Source organism: Cottoperca gobio, chromosome 11 (genome assembly GCF_900634415.1).
Source record: "Cottoperca gobio chromosome 11, fCotGob3.1, whole genome shotgun sequence".
Lineage (NCBI taxonomy): Eukaryota > Metazoa > Chordata > Actinopteri > Perciformes > Bovichtidae > Cottoperca > Cottoperca gobio.
Window position 1 is genome coordinate 20,019,944 of NC_041365.1, and position 22,924 is coordinate 20,042,867.

The following is a 22,924-nucleotide window of genomic DNA, read 5'->3' on the forward strand; positions in this document are numbered from 1 at the left end:
TCTCGCCTCGGGCCCCCCCTTACCCAAAATAATCAGCATGTCAGCACCTGCTTATTGCAAAGCTTCATCATATCATTGGTGTGGTGGCGATGGTCCCGCTGCAGAACAACTTGGCTACGCTTACATGATCATTTAAGATGCAAAATTACAGGCTTGACACCAAGCGATGGCCTCGACGCCCCTCTGCCTCTGTTCTTATTGTGTCGCCCTCTGCGTTGCCCGACGTTCAGGGCTGACAGTATAATTACTGCGGTGTGGGAAGAGATAAAAAGGGATGTTGCTGCTCAATCTCCCACCTACTGAACATCCAGCTGCACAACATGGGCCACTTAGAGAAGAAGAAGAAGAAGAAGAAGAAGAAGAAGAAGAAGAAGAAGAAGAAGAAGAAGAAGAAGAAGAAGAAGAAGAAGAGAAGAAGAAGAAGAAGAAGAAGAAGAAGAAGAAGAAGAAGAAGAAGAAGAAGAAGAAGAAGAAGAAGAAGGAGAAGAAGAAGAAGAAGACTGGACAGCAGAAATTCTTTATCAGTCAAATTCTGCCAGATACGTAGCCCTTCACCCCAAAGAAGTCTTAAAAACCTTGGTTTTTTAAGACTTCTTTGCCGATACTTATATCTTGTAGCCATATTTAGACACTGAATATATTTTTTTGCCACCCAGTTCTTCTCATCTTGCCCTCGGCAAGAAAGCAAATAAGCGCATTTCCTAAAATTACAAAAGATTCCTTAAACACTGAGACTTATGTAAATGAAATAGTCAAAACATAGTGATGGAGTTTGCATAAGATTATCTCTTTCTATTCTGATCTGATCTTTGCCTGGAAGTCTGAATATTTAAGACGATTCAGTGTCTTTCTCTATTTATCAGGAGATGTTCTTGGAGGTCTGGATTCTCTCGCTTGAGTATTTTTCGAAGGCCACACTTCTCTCAACCTTGACTTTAAAATATTAGTTTTGTGAGTGTAATATACGCAAGAGGTACTAAATGAATTATTAAAGTAATAAGTTCAAAGTTGATCTTGAGTCAGTTAAATAGCCTCGGGCATATTTTGTAAATCATTAGAGCTGTTTTAAATCATATTTAGTAATATAACTCCAGGCTTGAGCTTTAACAATGGAAAAAAGACTCATTTGTGAATCAAACTTCTGAGTGGAGCAGCTGGAGGTGGCAGAAGAAGACAGGGGTTTCAGAAGGAGGCTCATCATTTTTATTCAAGTGTGTTATGGCTTCACTCAGGCTGTGTTACCCAGTGAGTCATCCACACCAAATCATGCACACACACGCACCGGAAAAAAAGAAAAAACAAATACAGAGAAAGGAAAACATACAAATGTTATGTAAAATGTTAATTTCACTCTGAACAACTCTCAACAATCTCTTCTCCGTGAGGCGAGAAGAGACGGGACCCACACTGCACTGTACAGACATCAGTTTCAAAATTGTGACAGAAGACGTCAGTCGGTTAAACGTAACCCGAAATCACACGGATGCCAACGAGATGGGATATAATCTCCTGTAAATAATATGGTACATGGTATTATTTGTTCATCAGACCTACAGAAGAACCTATTGCAAAAGATATTTCACAAAGAGAAGTTATGGAACACAGCCTTCCTATTATATTGTATAACACAGACAGTAGTGCAATTTGTGTCTCTTTGTCCCTGTTGGAAAAAACATGGCACTGTTGACAGAGAAATGCGCTGCACATGCTGCCACGTGCAGCAAATGACGCCTGGAAGCCAAGCGGCTATGTACGAAATGCCGAAAAAAACAAACCAATCAGGGATCAGTTCACCTGTGTGTTGTTTGATTTCCGTGTGGCAGGGAAACACCGCAGAGATATGTGGCGTGTGGCTGCTTCTCTGTGCCATCTGTGTTATAGAGCAACATTCAGTCGAGGACCATCAATATGACATGTGGTGTGATGGTAGACAAATCTGAGTAATATGAGCGTGTGGGAAGGGTATGACAAACGATCTGATTGCAGCTCATGAAAAGCAAATGACTTTGTTTGTTTGCTGCTTCCTTTCAGAGAAAACGATCCATTATGGCTGATACATTCCCCCGAAATGTTGGAAAAGTTTGAGTGTAAAGAGAATGGAAGGTAGACGACACTGATCGCCGTCAGTGACTCTCGTTATATGTAGATGTTTGCTCAAAAAGATTATTGCAGTTTATTACAATTTGGGTTTTCTCTGGCCGTCATTCTTAACGGTATTGCAATCACCAAAGTAACAGCTGAGATCTGGGAACAAGGCAACATCACTGCGACAAAGTCCGATGATCAGACAAACCACCAACAAGTGATGACGAGCGAATAGTTCAGCCGGATTATTTAAGCCAATAAAATAAACCAACTGTATGCTACCTGTCCGGCGCCAAACAGCAAGCAGACAGAGTTAGCGGCTAGCTGTTGAACATAGCAAAGTATCTATCAAGTTAATGAGACAGATGTTTTTTTTGCTCAGGAAATGGTAGAGACCAAAATAAAGCTTAAAGGGAGAGTGATATTGGGCTTACATTCATCAAGTCTCCGGATACATGACTCTAAATATAAATATAAACTATAAGAATGTTTTCAGCTTGTTCTGCTGCCCCCAAGTGGCCAAAAAACTAAAAGCAATGCAGCTTTTAAAGCAGGTAGCTAGTTATTTGCTATTTTTAGACAGTTGAAAGAAATACGTTTTGGCAGGTGAAACTTGAAAGTCAGAATAATTCTTCTAAGTCTTGTGTTACTCATTTTTGGCCAGAAGAGGCTGAAGTGCACCACTACCCCATGTTCTAAACAATACTAAAAGCATGTCTGTTTTTCAGCTAATTTCTCCATGACGTGACAGTATTGATAAACTTGCTGTGCACCTTCTTGTGTTTAGAGCGCAAAGAGAAAACACTGATGCTGTTGGTCCTATTGAGAACACGGGGTCAGTGGTGCACTTCAGCCTCTTGTGGTCAGAATGAATATTACAACAACGAACCAAACGATCATGGCAACAACAACAAATCTTCACACGCCGAAGATCAGACTTAGAAAATCGATAACCACATTTGCTTATTTCTTACTTGCCTCTCAGGGTTCGAGATCAACTCAAAATAAACTACAGTGCCCATATTCACCTTAATAACAGAACATGTCCGTCAGTGCAACAATCCAGCTTTTGGCTAAATAGGAAATACTTGTTATTAGGATCAAATCATTGATGGTGTTGGACTTTCAATAGGATTTAGAGAGGGAACATTGCTTTAAACCTGTAACCTGCACCATCTAACTTCTTTTTAGCAATTATGTGGACATTCCCAAATCTCAGCAACCTCTGTGACTACAGTATTATTATTACTGACAGGATTTCTGGTCAAAACCATGAAAAGAAGACCCACGTTGTTATACACTGGAGTTACTTCTTAAGCTGTTATAGGATGATTATGTCTTTTAAAAGTGTTTCAGTCTGCTGTGTGTGTATGTGGTTATAGAAGGTGTAAAATGTCATCTCCTCAAATGAACTTGTTTGTCAGGACTTAGATCTGTCTATACATTAACCACATCTGCGCTCCAGACTTACGTAATCTCCCAATAGGTTTGCTAAAGCACAAACAGATCCACCATTTTTAAATGTGCCCACTTCAACAGAAACACTGACCGCTGTTTCTTCAAGGCACGTATGCTAATGTGTAAAAATACATATGCATCTCAGCCATGAAAAGGCCTTTTTATTCCAAAGGTTGTTATAAACATATTGTACAGGATATTTAGACAAGCCGCTATAGTTCCAATAATGAAACAATGCTTTAAGGGCTTATCTCGGACTCCACGCCTAGTTATGTTTGTCACGGCTGGATGGGATCCATGGCGTTCTGCCATTTGCCCAAACAGAGTGGCCTTCACATTGCGAGGCATGCTCAACTACCCAGGAAATTAACAGAAGCCTGTTAAACACACGGCTGCAAAGAATACTGATGATAACGTTTCCTGAAAGTCCAGAGATTTGGTGTAGGAATTGTTGGTTTCCAGAAGTATTGATTGATTTTGAAGGATAGAACTTGCTAAGGGAATAAAATAGCTCCCAGCTCTGCATGTGTAACTTAACAAAAAAGCTGTTCCAGTCTTTACAAACAATTTATACTTAAATATAGATTTACATCTTAAAAGGCTTTTAGAAATCATGTGTAGCGCTTGAATCCTGCTGAATTTAGGAGCTCAGTGATAGTGAATAGTCTTTGACAGCTGGCATAATATGTGACAGAAAAGGCGTATTTGGGCTTTAAAACAGGCCTGTTATCAATATGAATATCCAGAACTGCCCAAATACTTTCCAGCCCTGTCACAAATGATGCCTTTAATGCAAACGGACTCCTGGTGTATCTGCATGAGACGCAGCCCGGGCCTCAGTGAGATGATGCATCTCATTTCTTGGAAAATTCCTACCATTTGGAAATGAGGATTTGATATGTACATTGTTATTATTTGGCCGATGCACTTCTGTGATTGCGTTATAGGAGCAAACCCAAAAACAAAAAAGGTGATTCATTCAAACCTGACAACAAACATTATTGTACAGTTTGTTTGAATGAGAAATTAAAAATAAATAAAGTGTATCCCTTTTAAAACCTGCTGGACTTTGGCAAAAGAAACAGCTTGTGTTGTAAATCATTCTTAAGAACATTTGCTGTTAAGATACCTTTTAAATTATGAAATTATTTCCCCATTCATCATACAAAGTTCATGCACTTATCAGATCTTTCAAACACAAACAAATCGTCCTTACCCCTTTTCTTCTTCTAATATTTTACAGAAAACCAAAGGATCATACTGGTGTTATTAACTTTTTCTTATCTGTGATCCTCAGCTGTCCGCTCACATTAACTCACACTCACTATTTCTGCTCATTTCCGTGTTGATGCGTTTATCAGGCCGTGTTTCCCTAATGGCTCCAGAGTGCATCCAAACCTCCAGAGTTGTCAGTTTAGATCTGCATGCTTCTCCGTCACCGTGAACAGTTCTGCAGTCAGTGCTGCGTCGTCAGATCTGAGAAGGGTTCATCAGCAGACGCCGGGTCAGCTGCTACAGGCATGCATTGCGTACTATTCAGGACTTTGGAGCATAATCATGCAAGTCCTTTTATCTAAAACTGCTTATACATTTAACTGGAGTCATTTAATTGCACTTTGGTAGCTGAAGGTTAAAGGTAAAAGTCCACCTTCTGATCCTCTGACACTGTCTCATATCATCACTTCATTAATTACAGTCATTTGATCATTTTCCAAGAACCCATAAATCCACTTCCCTCAACCTGACTCATTGGTTTCAAATACATTTCCCATAATGCCTCTCAAAAGATAACTTGTTGCATTCAAACAAAAGGTTGGTGTGGAGCAACCTGGCCACCCACTACGGTGCATGACAGTGATACTCAGTCGTATAATGTGTGTGTCTCTGGAGGGAGCTCTGATGACGTCATAGTGATCGGGGTTATCTCAGCTTCGGCATTTAAACGAAAGCTTCCGTTACGAACTGGAGTTGTAGGATTTCCGAAGGTAGTGAGGGTCGAATGAAAGATGCCATTGAGTTGCATCATGGGAATTGTAGGATTCAGTGTTTTGTAGAGCTTGTGATCCTTACTGAGGACTAATGCTGTGTGAACTCCATTCAGAAAACAAGCTTTTTAAAAGATGTTTGCTACCTGACAAACCTGACAAAGCACAAATTACGACTTTTTACAAATCAGCATCAAAATGTCTTTATTTGGGCGTCATTTTGATTCATTTATTGCAATTAAATCACAGCCAAATGTGTTTTTTGGGTTTATATCGCTGAAGTACTAGATAGTCGAGCGAAAAATCAAATCAAACTTTCACTGCATGAAAGTCTGAATATGTAACCCTCTGCTGCATCGATCTTGACTATTCCGTTTTTAGAAATCTATCCCTTGTTTGTCCCAGCTTTCTGGAATACTCAATGTGAATTTGAATATAAATGCTGAATATTGGTGCAAAATGATCAACGCACAGAGGAGTGCACGTAACTGATTTACACTATGAATATTAATGGAAGACAACAACACAGGCAACCAATGATACAGACCCCATAACAGGCAACTCTGTGTAAAGGTGTATGGGGCAGGGTGGATTCTCCTTTGGGTCAATTTGACATCTCATCATTTAAAAGGCCTGAAGTGAAACGAAGCTCTTGTGGCCGGATCGGATTTAGAAGAAGGGGTGACGTATTAATAACAGCAGCATGATCCCTTGAATCCAAGACAAACAGACACCTTCGTATGGCTGTTCTATCAACAGACTGAAGAATGTCACAAAACCATGGCACACTCGTTAAATGACATCTAATGCACATGCTATATTGGCAACAATATTTTGGCTTGATGTGTGGTGAAACCATTGGAATATATGATTGCTCCTAGAAAACAATACCTGATGCTTTAAGTCAGTTTAAAATCTCTGTCTGCAGTGAGGCAATGGAATAGTACATAATGGTAAAAGTTTCTTCAAGTTAAGGTGAAACAAGCATACTCCCTTTTTGAAAAATAGCATTTCCCCAAGTGTGCATCATTTGGCATGTAGCCAAAGTTAATATAACAATTTTGTACTGTAAATCTGAATTAAGGAAGGTTAAGTCATTCGTGTAGTGTTTGTAAATGGAGCAATCTCTTGAAAAAATAGACATCCATGCTTCATGCTTTGCATCTCATTGTGTCCACGCTGTTCTGCTCAGTGTTCTTCATCTGTTTCCAAGAATACTTTTTATATTACACACGACCAAAGAGGAAAATAACTGCTGAAATATGATTTGGTAAGGAGCAGCATTGGAAATGTTTGACCTTGTGTATAAAACATGGAAACTCATTTGTCCCGTGTGTGGTAGGCTTTAGATGGATTTCCTTCTCCTCATCAGCTGGTGATTGTCTGTGAAGCTGTGAAGACCCGGAGACACCGAGCTGATGGGCGACGGATAGAAGCTGTTCTTCAAGGTGCTGGGCGAGATCTCCTCGATCTTGTAGGAAACCGAGTGAAAGTACTGATTGGGATTCAGCTGTGAGCTGAACGAGTTCTGATGGGAGAAGGCACAGCCCAGGCCTCCCATCCCTCCCCCAGAGCTGCCGAAGTCATGCGAGTGGTAGTGCATACAGGAGCAGACTGACTGCAAATCAGTCACTTCCTGTCGGTACGGCTCGCGCCGCCGCCGGCCCCGCTGCAGCGATTCGTCCTGGATGTGGATGATCATGCTGTTCCGGTTGCCAGCTAGCGAGGCCCGCTCCTCTGCGTCCCGCCGCTCGTCCTCACTGTTCATAGTCAGGAAGCGGAGCACAACCAGGTTTAGGAAGGCCCCGATGACCGTCAGGCCCACCAGGATATACATGAAGCTAAAGGCCACATACAGGGGCTTCTTCTGGAGCGCCCGGTTCTTTTGAAGGGCCACAAAGTCTCCAAAGCCTATAGTTGTTAATGTGATGAAGCAGTAATAATAAGACTGGAAGAAGCTCCAATCCTCGTAATGGGAGAAGGCAACGGCGCCGATGCACAGTGTGCCGATGCAGGAGAAGAATCCGACAGTCACCATGTTCTCCATGGACACATCAGTGATGCTCATGCCACAGCACTTCTTGATACGCTTCAGGAGGTACTTGACAAAAGTGTTCATCCTCTCGCCCAGACTTTGGAACATAACAAGAGTCAAAGGGATTCCCAGGACGGCATAAAACATGCAAAAGGCCTTCCCTGCGTCGGTCCCTGGCGCTGCGTGCCCATAGCCTGAGAAGAGAGCAGACAGACAGCAGAAATTAGTGATGCGGGAAAGATTTGGCCAAAGTGCTCGTGAAGTGGCAGTGGGTTCACGAACTCTACCCGCTACTCAAAAACCCCCAGATCAGCTTTTGTTTACAAACATGACCATGCAAGAAATCTCGTTTTAGAGACGGCCAGCACTGCCAGAAGGGTTATTGAATAGGTGCATGGACGGAAATGTGTCCGCTCATTAATCTTATTTGGGCTCAAAGATTATGGTGGGTGGGGCGTCCAATTAGTCAGAAGTTTCCGGTGAAGCAGAAGGGTCTGGAGGAGGGATTGGAGAGGAGTCATGGGGGAAGCCAATGAAGCTTTTAGCTTAATTGAACTTTATCTTTAGACCACAAACTGCTGACTCACACACAAACAGACTTTTAGAAATCAACTTGTGGGGCTTACAATAGGATTCATGCACTATATTTGATTTATTTTTGCAATTCCGTATAGATGATTTTATGTGCTTAGCAGGAGTTTACAGTATGAATGAAGCCGACTGCTCCTGAATGTGCAGGGCTGAAAAAAGAGTGTGGTATTGATTATCGCTCCTCTACCACAGACCTTAACTGTGAGTATTAAACACCAAAATCATGGCCAACAAACACCCACCATCCGTTGGCATGTGTACCACTTCAACAACAGCCTTCCAAATGGAGACATAATATTTTTGGTGTACTTTATGGCATTTGTTTTTATTTATCTATTTATTTCAGATATGTCCTGAGCAAGTTCTGTGTTTTGCACTCTGAAATATTGATTCTGTGTTTTCCCATATGGCTTTCCACCCACTCCAGCATGTGTTGAGTTATGCACTTTTTGAAAAAAATTACTCGGTTCTAGCTTTTCTTATTTGCACATGCAACCAGGACACTTATATTTGCATATACAATGTGTGTTATCAGCCTGAGGTTTTATCGGTGGAGTTTAAAGAAAAACTCAAGGTCTACTAACGTCACGTGATGGCAACAGAGAAAACTTTAATGATGCTTAAGGCTAAATCAAATCAGTGTGGCGGATTGTTTGCATGATCTCAAGTGTGTTTCAGTCTTTGCAAGTTCATAGTGAGCTACAAGAATACAATCTGAAATACTGTGGCATGCTCTGGGAAAAGGTAAAGTATATGTAAATGCAGTAAAACATGCAGAAACACTGGTCGGTGCTTGGAAATTGGGGTCTGTGTAGGAGTCTTAAGGATCAGCAGCCCAGTGCAGTGCTGGTGTGTGCCGACTGCAGATGAGCTGATAGAATTCCTTGAACAATAAGTATATGCACATCTTTTCCACAGGCTTCTATCAGCAGTATCAACAACCTAGTTAAACACACAAATCTTTCATACAGACATAAATATTAACCTCCACGTGCTGCTTGTGAACAATCAATGTACACATGTTAGAGCAAAACATGCTTGTGGCATCCAAAAAGTGTTGGTCAATTCTAATTACATCTCAGGATGGATTTGTATTCCTCCCAGCCCTCTGTCTTCTTCCCTTCTTGTTTAAAATTAGCAAATTAATTGATATTGATTCATATTGCTTAAATTTGTTCTCGCACAGTAATTAGGACATAATGAATTACGGTGGCAGCTGTGAAGAAATGACAACTTTCATTTGATTTGCGCTGCGACTCCAGTGTGCAGACAGATTAGCACAAGTCTCCTCCGAAGATAATGTTTCAACGTTACGTTTTACACTCAAAGACATTGTATAAACTTTCGAGCTCATCAGCCGCTCCATGCTGTGATCAGAAGGGAGTATTTGCTATCAATTCATCATCGGCCACAGCTGGTTAGTGATAAAACTAACACACAAAGTCATGAAGTCTGTATATTATGGGATTTGTCAGTGATGTCAAAACTGTGGAAGCCCGGAGAGGCAAGTGAGAAAGAAAGAAATGTTCTGGTGATCCATTTTCTAAGTCTGATCAAACTGTGTGTGTGTGTGTGTGTGTGTGTGTGTGTGTGTGTGTGTGTGTGTGTGTGTGTGTGTGTGTGTGTGTGTGTGTGTGTGTGCGTGTGTGTGCGTGTGTGTATGAGAGTTAAGAACAGGTGAACATCTGTTTTTGCCAGGTTAATCTTCCATCTGTCTAACAGGTGAAAGTTGTTGTAATGCTCGATTTGGCCACAAGAGGCTGAATGTTAAAAATAAAAAAAAATAATATATCTATAAGCATACATGGTTTCTGCCAGATGAGTCTCCAATCACACTATATAGGTAGATACATATACTGTGTGTAAGTTATGTAACATTCATGTCATGTCTTTCTTTGGCTGCTATTACCGTTTACAACTTACTGTTTTCTAATTTATTTATTGTGTTTACTATTTTAAGACACATAGAGAGAAGTCTGCGAAATTTCATTGTACACGAGTATAATGACTGATAAAGATATTCTGATTCTGATTCTGATTCTGGCTAGAAATGTATTTTAATTGCTTGTTTTAAGTTCAATGTAAACATGGTAGTTGTGTGCTTCAGCCTCTTGTGGTTGAAGTGAGTATTACAACAACAAACACAACAGAAAGATTCTCCTGACGTACAATTAAAAAAATCACCTGCCAAATATTTGTTTCCACCAATTTACACAGATGAAAAAAAAGCAATATAGAAACATTATCCTGGCAAAATCCATTTTTCACCTAAAACATAAACTGCTATGATATCAGGATTCATCAGGATGACAAACAGGTGTTCAGTGAGATGACCTGCAGAGCGAATATTACCTCGTACAAGTTATAATGTGTGACATGTTGATATAATGTTTACTTGGCTTCTGTCTAACATGGATTGATAAAAGTTCATGAAGTTGTTTAGTTTGCTTTGAGGAAAATATTCTGCTGCACAAGTTCTGATGCAACTATGGCCTCTTTTATGGACTAATTGTTTCCCAGCCGGTCTCTTAAAGTATTTCTTGGATGTCGTCGATGAGACGTGTGGGTTTTTCGCTCCGTGTAATCTGTTTGTCCTGTTATAATGACTCTATTATCTGCTGTTGTCTTGGGAACAGACATATTTGCTCTGCCATACTGAGCCCTGCCATGCACAGGTGCTTTTGTGCTCATGTGTGCTCATGTGTGCACAGGTGAACGCGTGTGTTCAGCGCAGTGTGTAGTGCAGCGGAAAGAGAATCACACTCTGTAATGAAGGATAAAAGCACAAGAAAGGCCCGGTCATTTAAATTACATAAAAAGACACTTTGGGAAAATGGAGGGTCATGTTCTGGACATCCACACAAGCGTCCTGAGGGAGAAGACGTGTGACATATTTTCAATATTCTCCTGCCAGCTGTAGCAGACAAGATTTGTTTGCAAAAACACATCAGTCTTATCAGCCAGAAGCACAAAGTCTGTCTGCAACAGAGAAGCAATTCACAATAATTGAGACTCCCAAATGTAAATCTGATGTGGGGAAGTGCACAAGAAATCTTTGAGAAATTGTCTCCTCAACAGATTTTCGTGAAACAGAAATCCTTCTGGGCCTCTTTTAGTTCATCTTAATATTTAAGGAGGTTGGGTTATTAAAAAACTAAATGCTTTAATGGAACAAAACACATTTTGTAATAACTGCAGCTAAAAAAAAATCATTTATAGCATTGCTCCATGAGGCTGATATTTAAAAGTGGAATAAAATCAAATCTGCTCGCCATCTGCAAAGAAAAATGAAAAGCAAAGTAAAAAGAATTCTGTGTACCTTAGTGTGAGTTTAAAATACTTGTATTTTAGGTCAGTTCAGTGCAGAAGTTCCTCTCAGAACATTTGAAATTGAACATTTTCTGTTTCACTGCACATCTGTTGAGTCACTCTTTAAATGTTTGAACAAACTAGAGTGGGAAGTGTGATAACACATCTACAAGGGGCCTCAGGAAAATATTTTTAGAGTCATTGAGAGTAGGAAGAGGTAAAAAAAAAACTGTTACTCAACATACTTCCAGGTCACAATCTCTTCCTACAACTCCAGCTACGACTAATCAAGAGTCTACAGTCATGCTCGCAGCTCTGTGAGGCTTCAATGTTAGCATGCTAGCAGCTGTGCTAACATGCGCATGAGGCAGGCTCTCTCCATCTTAGATTAGCCCGTTAGCATGCTAACACTTGCTGACAAGCCCTCAACATGAAGTACATCTGAGGCTGATGGAAATGTCATTAGTATTGCACAAACAAGTAGCAGACAAACTGCAATTTTGAGTCTCTCCACTCGCTCCCTGTTGCTGCTAGCATTGAGTTCAAGTCGCTAAAGCTCGCCTGCATAGCGGCTACTAGCACGGCAGCCACCACCTGCCTGAATCCCCTCATTTGGTTTTATGATTTCAATACAATCTGCAAATGAAAGACGACAATCTGCAACTCTTCTCCTGTTGTCCTCCCTCCAAACATCGGTAGAAGACCGAGCTCCTCTGAGAGTAATTACTCAGCTAATATACTCTTTATCTTTACATAGCTCTTTCTAAAAAATTAAAAAATTATTTTTAGGCACTTACATGTTAACTTAATGTAGGTTAAATTGGGTCAGAAACCTCGAAAGGCTTCCTCTTGATCTACTATAACCTCACGTCGTTATACGTCACTTTAGACAAAAGCTTCTGCCAAATGAACACATGTGAATGTAAATGATTATTGACGATTAGAAAATCAAAGAATAAGAATATTAGACGATACAACTGTACAAAGACATCACTACATGAAACCTACTGAAAAACTTATTTTTCATCACAAAATTCAATCTATAGTTGAGTAAATGTATCACACCCCATTAGGCCTCCACAGTTATATCCAGAGTGCCTCTAATGTTTGACACATTTACGAATATACCAATGGCAGCGCTCATCATAAACTGCATGACTCAACCTTTGTTTGGCTCCAATCTACTTTACTATGACTTATTTTGAATGTCTGCCCACACCCACAATGTGAGCTCCATAGGTCTGTGAGTGAGAGTGAGTCATTTTGCTCAAACTCTAAATTGACACAGCTGGCAGCCTAAATCCAATTATTATATCATTCTATTATTAAATCATAAATATTAGATTTTTCCTGTACTAGAAAAAGGAACATCTCACGGTCATGTAATGGCTTAATGAATTAACCAACAGCCTACACGTCGAGTTCAGAAGCGAAGATCTCGCAGCCTCTCATTTGCCGAGTGACTCAACATTAATCCTCAAAGCAACAATTCTAGTAATAAAATACGATAATAGAATAATAATAATATTCATGACTAAATAACTAAAGTTAAATCATTCCTGGGTGTTATCTATCATTATTATTTTTAACACAAAGCAAGCAACTTCAAAACTGCAACATAAGTGTTATTATTAAATAATAAATAAGTATGTGTTTATGTAGGACGTCACTACTAACAATAAAAAGCAGGTACATTTTTTATTTCAAGGCCTTTAAAAGATGCACGTGATCATGTTTTTGTAAGAACATTAATTCATTATTTTCAGTGAATGTATTCAAATATTATTAGTTTATGAAATGGCTAATGTGTTAGCAAAGAGTTGCTTATTTGCACATCTAACAGACACAAAGCAACATTCATTTTGAGTCGTGTTTTTGTCCACCTGATAAATGTCATGCGCCTTTTAGCTCTGCTTGTGTCTCCACCGACCAAAAACATTTAGCTCCGAAGCAGCTAAATGCTACGAGCTAGTTGCTAATCAGACATTTGGTGCATCTCGGTTTATCAGATTTGTTATGCTGAATACAGCTGGCTGTGGGCGTGCAACCAAAACAATGTGCTGAAAGACGCTAAAACGCTCAGTACAGCTGAGGGGAACTACAAACATTATGTTGAGGTTCGTCACCACCAGCGACCCCTTTGAAGTTATACATCCGATCCATTGTTACTGCAAAATAACAATAATGTTCTTAGTTTATTCTTATGTTCTTATTAACCCTTGCTGGTATTATGTTGGTACAAGTTTAAATGTTATGTTATTTGTAATGTTGGGGTTAAAAAGTTTAATTCTTCAATAAAAACGTTCTGCATACCTGAAATACGAGTGTCTTTTTTATTGGATTGAGGACATGAATAACTCAAACGGTATATAATATTCACTTCTAACTTAAAATAGAAACATAGCTACTTAACATTTGATCCTTTGAACACATCATTTTGTCAGAGAACGCAGTCGAGGATACCTTCCTTTGGTTTTCACTTTTTCACACGTAATCTATATCATACATTATTCATCACAGTATCAAGGTAGTCCCTCATTAGTACCCACACACAGCCTCAGTAGTTACTCTACAAGTGTCGAGCAGTTGCTTAAACCAACGCCTTTTGCTTCTTTGATCCGCAGGTTAATCGGTCTCGTATTACCTCAGGTGCACCGGTGGCATTAATTGCTCACAGGCCATGACATTTTAATGAAGGTCAAGAAGAGCAGGGAGCCCAGAGGAGAGAACACGTTGTTCAGCTCTCTGCCTGAGTCTCACTACGTCACCGACAAGAGCTTAATGTGTCTGGAAAGTGGGAACACCATGGTTACCTACTACAGACAGGGAACCTTTCGCTATCAGTGCTTTTTGAAACACCGCCCACCATTCGACTTTGTTACGGCACCAACAGGGTTGTGGTCTTTTAGCTGCAGGTCTTCTGAACTCTATTGTTGAGGGGGAAATGTCAAACGTAAAATTCTACGCCAACAAAGAGGCCATCGCACCAATATCAGAGATGCATGCCAGCAGCTTGGAAAAATCACATTTATATGTTAAGTGTTCTGTCAGCTCTTATCCAGACACGAGTGCGGGATCACATAACAAACAAAAATTAAATTCTGCTGTCAATAACCAACTTATTTAACACAAAATGTTTTATATTATACGGTAAGTAAAAAATACAATTAAATGGTAAATCCATTTTCCATCCAAATTGTTTCCTCTCCTGTGTTTATGATTTAAGAACAGACTACACTTTATAAGCCCCATAATTATGTATTGAATCTGTGTATACATGAAAACAATGTTCTGTTGTAATACCTATTTCGTCCACAAGAGGCTGAAGTGCACCACTACCCCATGCCTCCATGTTTTCTTCCAGGTGAGGTTTAATTACAAACATGTTGCGTGCACAATACAAGTACATAATATATGTACTTTGTGTTAATCGTGCTCGTAGAAATTACAACTCAGTGGGAAGAAAACATGAATTATTTTAGATATTTTTCAGAAGATGGGATAGTGGTTCAGCGTCTTGTGGCTGACGTATTAAAAAAGAAAACACATAAAGAAACCTAAAAAAGTGATCATGGCAAAACCTTTTTTTCCACCTGTTTAAATCATTTAACAAAACCTGGAGAGATTAACCTGGTAAAACTTTGTTTCCACCTGTTGTTAAATCATAAACACAAGAGAGAAACATTCCGATTTGGAAAATGGATCAGACATAGTGCCACATAGAGTACAGAACTTATAATATGCTGCATCTTCCTTCCCAAGGTTAAACACATGTTTGTATGGCTGTAAATGTCTGACAAAAGAATCAGTTTATGGAAGACAAAAAGACCCAATATGCATATTAAGACAGTTTGTAATGAGAAGCATTTACAAAGCTGCCAAACAATCAAAGCTCACATTGCTTGCATACTTACTTATACATTCCCTGTAAGGGGGTGGCGTTAGAAAAGTTCTCAAGGTCAAGCAGAAAATGTGAAATCAGCTGGATTAAGAAGAGCGAGTGTACCCTTGCAGAGTCAATTTACAATAAGGACACTGCAGCCTCAAATCTGTCCTCCCTCAGTTGTCTGTTTGCTCTGAAGAGCTCAGTATTTCTTGGAAAGACAAGGTAGACGGTACACAAAAGCGAGTCTGAACAGAGAGGCTGGTAATCCTCAGTACTGCTGGGGGAAGATGGATGCTGGAGCTCCACAGAGAATGTCAGATTCCTTAAATCTTGAGGTACAGCCAATGCATGCTAGGTATGTAATCCATCTCCTGTAATGTCTATCCTGACTGTAATTCTCTCAATGACACTTGCATAAGGGATGGAGATAAATGTATTCCATGAATGGTTATACTCTTATGTTTGTGAAATAGGCTCTTCTCATGAGTGTGCTCCCTGATGAATGCAAGCAGCAGTGCAGGAATCCAGCAGGAAGCGCAACAAACAGCCCCCTACGGCTATAAAGAACAGAAGCCAACAGACACACGTCACTGAGATATGGGACACGCACAATGCACAAGATGCCATCGCCAAGTATGGTAATGAGAAAGTATAAAAGAAGGATCTGGGATGGCAGAGGGAGAATCAGTCACAACAGACACAGACAGCAGCGTGTAACACGTAGAATAATAAGACGGAGTTAGACCTAACGAGGACAGCGGGAGTAAGCACGGTGGGGAGGCGTACTTCAAAGATCACAATATTAAAGTTACATAACTTGATTACTTCCCTTTACGTTTGCATTACCTCAAAACCAAATGCAAATAAAGACAAAAAAAAAGGAAAATGCTGCAACTTCTTCTTCTTTCTTTTCACGCTGGGAGGCCTCTCGGCGGGAAGAATAATCGTGATGAACTGGAAAGAGCGAAAAGCCTCCAAAATAATGTTGAAACCTCCACCCAGTAAAAGCATTCTTTCCCTGATGTCGGACGTTGTGTGAGACTCGTGTCGTGAAGTGTCGTAACGTGTGTGTAACTGCCTGGTACTGTATTGTTCTTTATTTGTATAATATGCCCATTTTTACTGAATGCAATCTGATTTTATCTGAAACAGTTACTGAATACAGTTTTTTTTAGTTATTGCTGAACATAACACATAACCAACCTGTGTGTTAGACAGGTGATGTCTGCATTTTTACATTCCACCACTCTGTTCCCAACTGAAATATCTCCAAAGCGATTGGCTGTCTTGCCATGAAATGTTCACAAACAGCGCGGCTGTAGCATCAACGTGAGATCCGCAGTTAATGAAATGTTTCGACAACTTATTAACATTCATATCCATCCATAGAATTCACTTCTAATCCCAAATACCTGCAAAACTGTGGCCTTCCCACCATTTGTTGTTCTTTTTTAGAGCTATGCTAACATGCTAATTTGCTAAAAATAAGCGCTGTTAGCTTGAATCTGCCTGAGCACATTCTGGGCTGCAGACTTTTACTCTTAAGCAAAGCAATGATTGCAGCATGGAGTCAGAAAATACACAATGCAAACATTTAAAATGCAGTCCACACACAAAGAGCTGAACTCAGAGGAGAAATTACATTTACTTGAGAAATGTGTGCTTTACTCAATTATTCATTGTTTTAAGGCTTTTTACTTCTGCTACATTACTTTTTCAGCAGAACTTATATTTGAGGGCTTAGTTAGCTTGTAAATACTTTATATATGACTACATTGCACGCTCTTGCACCAATATACGAGGCAGTGACATCAGCCTAATATTTGATATAGGCTCTCTGCTAGAATATGTGAATCCCTTGAGTAAAACTATAAGGAGCAGTACTTACTTTACTTCTATACTGCAGACACCAGATAAACGTATAGAAGTATATGTATTAATATTATATCTATATAGCATGAAGATACAATAGAAACAGCACGTTTGACGTCACTGCAGCCTGACCTGCTGCTAATACTTCATGTGTGTATAAAGTTCTATTGAAGGATGAAACATGCGTCCATAAAGTAACAAGACTTTTGCACATTTCCGTTATCGTATGCAGCTTCCAGTTTTGGCTGAATTATTTATGGTTCCTCCCTTTGTTGTTCTCGCTGCTGATAATGAGTCAGCCGAGCTGTCGCAGAGGCCAACGCTTTGACAAATGTATCTGTCGTAATATTACTTATTGTTGTGATAAATTCCTCTTTAAACGTACTGAAAGGGAAAGTTCGTATTGTTGTTCGGTGGGGTCGTGTTACCTGGAGAAGCAGACAGGAGAAGCTATTTTGAATGTTTTCACCGCTTCACCTTGCCGTCACATCCCTCTTTGCTTTTGCCAAAGCCACCAGGCTCCATTGACAAAAACAGTATTTTCACCAGTCAGTGCTGCTGCCCCCGTCCAGCAGTACATCGCTCAGCTTCCTGCTGTGCTCCTGTCTGCGTACTGACCATCTACTGTAGGTGTTGCACTGGCTCTGGAGAAGTAACTCACACAACCGAACTAAAGAACACAAGCTGCAGGATCAGGAGAGATTAGTTCAGGATCACCGGACATAAAAGGGATTTTATTATAATATTATTCATCAGGGAGATTATTCTCCTGCTGTGTATGAATGGACTGATACAACTCATTTGGGTATCTTTAAGTCTGATGAGATACAATAACAGAGCGTCTGAGACAAATAGAAATGATTTAAATCACAATCCTACAATTCTCTACTTATCTTTCCAACTATCTCTCATATGCATTCAGTCACACACACACACACATACACACACACACACACACACACACACACACACACACACACACACACACACACACACGCACGCACACACACACACACACACACACACACACACAAAGGGGACTTAAAATCCTACCCATCATCTGTAAACTACTAATCAACAATGAGTCACCCAACACCTTATCAGAGAGTCATTGTAGCATCTCTCTCCAATCTTCAGCACAACGCTGTCTGGGAGCAATTTCAGTGATAAACCACCGCGGGGGAGACGGGTATTAACAAAGGTGACTCATGCCTCTGCAACCTTCAAGGGAAATCATAATTGCATATTTCATTTGAAAGGATGTTTCGCTAATTTTCTCCTTTTTAAATGCATGCTATGAGCTGTGTTTGAAGTCTCCCCTCTCGAGAGTGTTTGTGGTGTCCTCTGTCCGTGCCGCTGGTCTCAGACTGCGAGCGAGCTGCTGCACATTACAGCAGGACGTTACTACAACGCAGCCATCATGGGAATCTCACAGCGGGAAAAACAAACACACGGATTGGTTTGGGAGAAAACGCAGGTCAGCGATGTAGGTTTGTTATCCCTCAGGGAGCTGCACACAAGAAACACAGGACGGATGTGTCATTAAGGACACACCAGGGAACGTTTAAGGAGGGGAAAAGCTGTTATCAAGTAATATTAAAGTATCCTTTAGTATAAGAATGATCACAGAACAGCCTAGTTGGTCAAATGAAATGTGCTGTGTGCAGTTTTGATGTCTGCTTACAGGATTACTGAAACTTTCAAAGAGTTACTTTTTGTTGTCGTTTTTCACTGACAACTTGCAAAGTTGTCAAATTGCAGCTTTGAAGGATGATTTCTGTTTATTGCAACGTGCGTCTTATGTCATTTTTTGCCATCAACTCCTTTGGAACATAGAAGAGCATTAGGAGAGTGCAGACATCCGCCGAGGCCGTTTCCATAAGTGAAACATAATGTGTGTATCCGATCCAATCTAAAAATGTAATGAGTTCTTCCTCTGACTGCTACACCCTACCAGAACCTTTCATCAACGCTGGGCCACAAGTTCTTCTGTAATCTGAGAATCACAAACACAACAAACAGCTTGTGCTCAACCTTTACATGTTTGATGCAGGACGTTAGCCTGAACCAAAACGTGTCTTCCATGTTGTGTGTACTTGGACGATGTGGGAAACTGTCTCATATTTAATGCCAGCTTTAGAGAATTTTGTGTTTGCAAGATATGCAGAAATGGAGTCGAAGAAAATCTATTTATTCTTCATTATGCTCCCAAAATATTAATCAGTTCACAGTTTACAGACCAACTTCCTGATAAACCTTTGGTGCACAATGAGGAATTATTACTAATATCTCTGGGCGCCTCCCTAGGGAGGTGTTCCAGGCACGTCCAGCTGGGAGGAGACCCCGGGGAAGACCCAGGACTCGGTGGAGAGATTATATCTCCTCACTGGGAACGCCTCGGGATCCCCCAGTCGGAGCTGGAGGATGTGGCCCGGAGAAGGGAAGTCTGAGGTTCCTTACTGGAGCTGCTGCCCCCGCGACCCGACCCCGGATCAGAGGTAGACGATGGATCTTGTTTTACATTCAAAAAAGAAAATACAATCATCATAACCAATTAAAATGATGGTCAAAACTATGAAAACAAACTATAATGATCCTTTAAGTTATGCTTCAGTTTCATCAGGGTTGATAGAGTAGGCTGCTTCACTGACCGTAGGGTTTCTGGGCTTCATGTAGTAAACACCCATCCACCCGCTCTTAAAAGACATTTAGACAAAAGCACTTTGAACCTCGTGTGGTTCCTGAGCATACCTGAAACATACACAGGCACATGTATAGTAATGATCATCTTTATACAAATGATGAAATGTGCAGTAATAAGATGATTTGATGAACACATCCAGCAGATAAGAAGCAACATCAGCATTAAGTTGGAGTGAAGTGTCCACCTGATGACTCTCTGACCCGACTCCCGAAGGAACTGCGTGTCTCATCTGTTAACTATATTCATGCTGCTGCAAAAACTGAATAAATACAAATATAAATAAAATACATTTTCCTCTCCAGCTCTGTTGGAGGACTTTGTGAGGTGGTCCAAGTCGAACCATCTGCAGCTGAACACCTCCAAGACCGAGGAGATGGTGGTGGATTTCCGAAGGATCAGGCCACACCTGCAACCTGTGTCCATCGAGGGGGTCGACGTGGAGGTGTTCAGGTCCTACAAATATCTGGGCCTGCAGCTGGACGACAAGCTGGACCGGACGGCAAACATGGACACTCTTCATAAGAAAGGGCAGAGTCGTCTGTACTTCCTGAGAAGGCGGGGGTCCTTCAACATCTGCAAAAACCTGCTGTTGATGTTCCACCAGTCTGTGGAGGCCAGCGCTCTCTTCTATGCTGTGGTGTGTTGGGGAGGAAGCAGCAAGAAGAGGGACGCTGGGCGGCTGGACACACTGGTGAGGAGGGCTGGCTCTGTAGTGGACACAGAGCTGGACCCCCTGGTGACAGTAGCAGAGAGAAGGACCCTTGATAAACTGTCATCCATCCTGGACAACGCCCCCCACCCTCTGCACAGGACATTCACCCGGCAGAGGAGCCTGTTCAGCGGCAGACTGCTGTCCCCGTCCTGCTCAAGAACTCCTTTGTCCCCCTGGCCATGAGACTGCACAACTCCTCTTGGTGATGGGGGAGGGGGGGGGATTCAAATTCAATTCAATTTCAAATTACAACAGCCTGTACTTTCACTTTCACTTTGTATTTATAACAGTTTTATTGTATTTCTAACATTTATCACTTAATTTTACTTTTTATTTTATTTGAAGTCTTATTTGTACTGTACATTTGTAATGGCAGGAGGGGGGGGGGGGGGGTAGATGGGTAATTGTTGTATGTCATGTTTTAAGCTACTGGATGCCTGAATTTCACTCAGGATAAATAAAGATCATCTATAGCCGCGAATATCTCTTATCTATAATCTATTCTTCCCTCTCTATCTATCTCCTCTCTCCTGTCTATCTTATCTGTCTCTCTCTACTCGCTCTACTCATCTATTATATACTATATATCTCTATATCTATCTCTCGATATATATTCTTAGTCTCTCTCCTGTCTCTCTCTACATCGTCGATAATAATATAGTATCTTTAGCATATTATATCTCTCTATCTCTTTCTTCTCGACTTGCGCTCTCTACTTCTCTCTATCTCTCATCTCTCTCTTGCTCTCTATCTATCTCTCTTACTCACTCTTCTCCTCTTCTGTTAGTCTCTCTCTCTCTCTCGCTTATCTACTAAAGATATATATATTCTATCTCTCTCTATCTTATATTAGACGATAGATGTTATAAGCTATATATGTATACTAGCTCTCTGCCGCTCTCGATTTCTCTCGCTCTCTCTCTCCGCTCTATATCTACTTCTCTTTCTCCGACTCTTCTATCGTCATCTGCTTCGCTCTCTCTCTAGCTATGTCTCTGCTCTCTCTCTCGATAGTCTATCTATCATCTATCTCTATCTATATCTATCTTCGTAGAAGTATCTAATAAGAATCATAGTCTTGTCTCTCTATATCTCTCTTCTCTTTTCTCTATCTCTCTCTCTCTCTCTCTTTCTTCTCTCTCCTATCTCTCTCTCTATATCTCTCTACTCTTTTATATATATATTTATATCTTCTCTCTCTCTTACTAATCTATTATATTGTCTGACTCTCTCTCATGTATATCTATGGTCTCTTACTATTCTATGTCATCATCTTCTCTCTGTAGAGCTATATGTATATCTATGTCTCTCTCTCTGTATATATTATATCTATCTTTGTGTATCTATTGTCTATATCATCTATGTCTAAAGAGATGTTTGGAATCTCGATATATTCTATCTACGTGGCTCTCTCGTCTCTCTCTATTCTATCTTGTAGATATATATAGTATGCTATTCTCCTCGGACTGATCATACTCTACTAATCTATATATGTCTATATTATCTGTTTATATCTTGTCTCTCTCTCTATCTATCTATCTCCTCTGTCTATCTCTCTCTCTTCGATATCGTCCGTGTATCTGATCTATAGTAGAATCTGATTTGGTCTATGTCTATACCTTTGTCTCTCTACTGTTATATCTATATCTCATCATCGTCTATATACTCATGTCTCTCTCTCTCTCTCTCTATCTCTATCTCTCTCTATCTCTCTCTCTCGTCTCTCTCTGTCTCGTCTATATATACTATTAATCGCTGGTATATCTCTCTCTATTCCTCTGTCTCTGTTCTCTCTCATCTCTCTTCTGTTTTTGTCTCTCTCTCTCTCTCTCTCTCTCCCTCTGGCTCTCTGTCTCCTCTCTGTTATTGTCTCTATACTCTCTCTCGTTCTCTCTCTCTGTCTCTCTGTCTATCTATTCTCTCTTCTCTCTCCTCTCTTCTCTCTATCTCATCTGTATCTTATGTTCTCTCTTCTCTATCTCTCTGTCTCTATCTCTCTCTCTATCTCTATCCATTGTTTTCTATATGTATCCTGTCCTCTGTCTTCTCTGTCCTCCTATCTTTCTATCTATCTCTCATCTATCTCTCTATTTCTCTCTCTCTATCTCTTCTTCTTGTGTCTTCTCTCTGTTGCTGTCTTCTCTCTCTCTCTCTCTATATCTCTCTCTATCTCTCTGTCTTGTCTCTCTGTTCTCTTTCTCTCTCCTCTGTCTATGTCTCTGCTCGCTCTCTTTCTATCTCTCCTGAGCGGGATATGAGAGTACGAGTGAGCTTTACGCGCGGTCTC

The 22,924-nt window shown here is 40.5% G+C and overlaps 1 protein-coding gene across 1 annotated transcript in view; it reads right to left on the minus strand.

Moving 5' to 3' along the window:
• Positions 1–1,186: 1,186 nt before the first annotated feature.
• The window catches only part of kcnk9 (potassium channel, subfamily K, member 9), a 40,131-nt gene continuing 18,393 nt past the window's right edge, over positions 1,187–22,924 (minus strand). Inside the window, exon 2 of the mRNA XM_029443798.1 lies at positions 1,187–7,757. Coding sequence (XP_029299658.1) covers positions 6,874–7,757 — 884 coding nt within the window. The 3' untranslated portion in view covers positions 1,187–6,873. The remainder of the gene's footprint in view (positions 7,758–22,924) is intronic.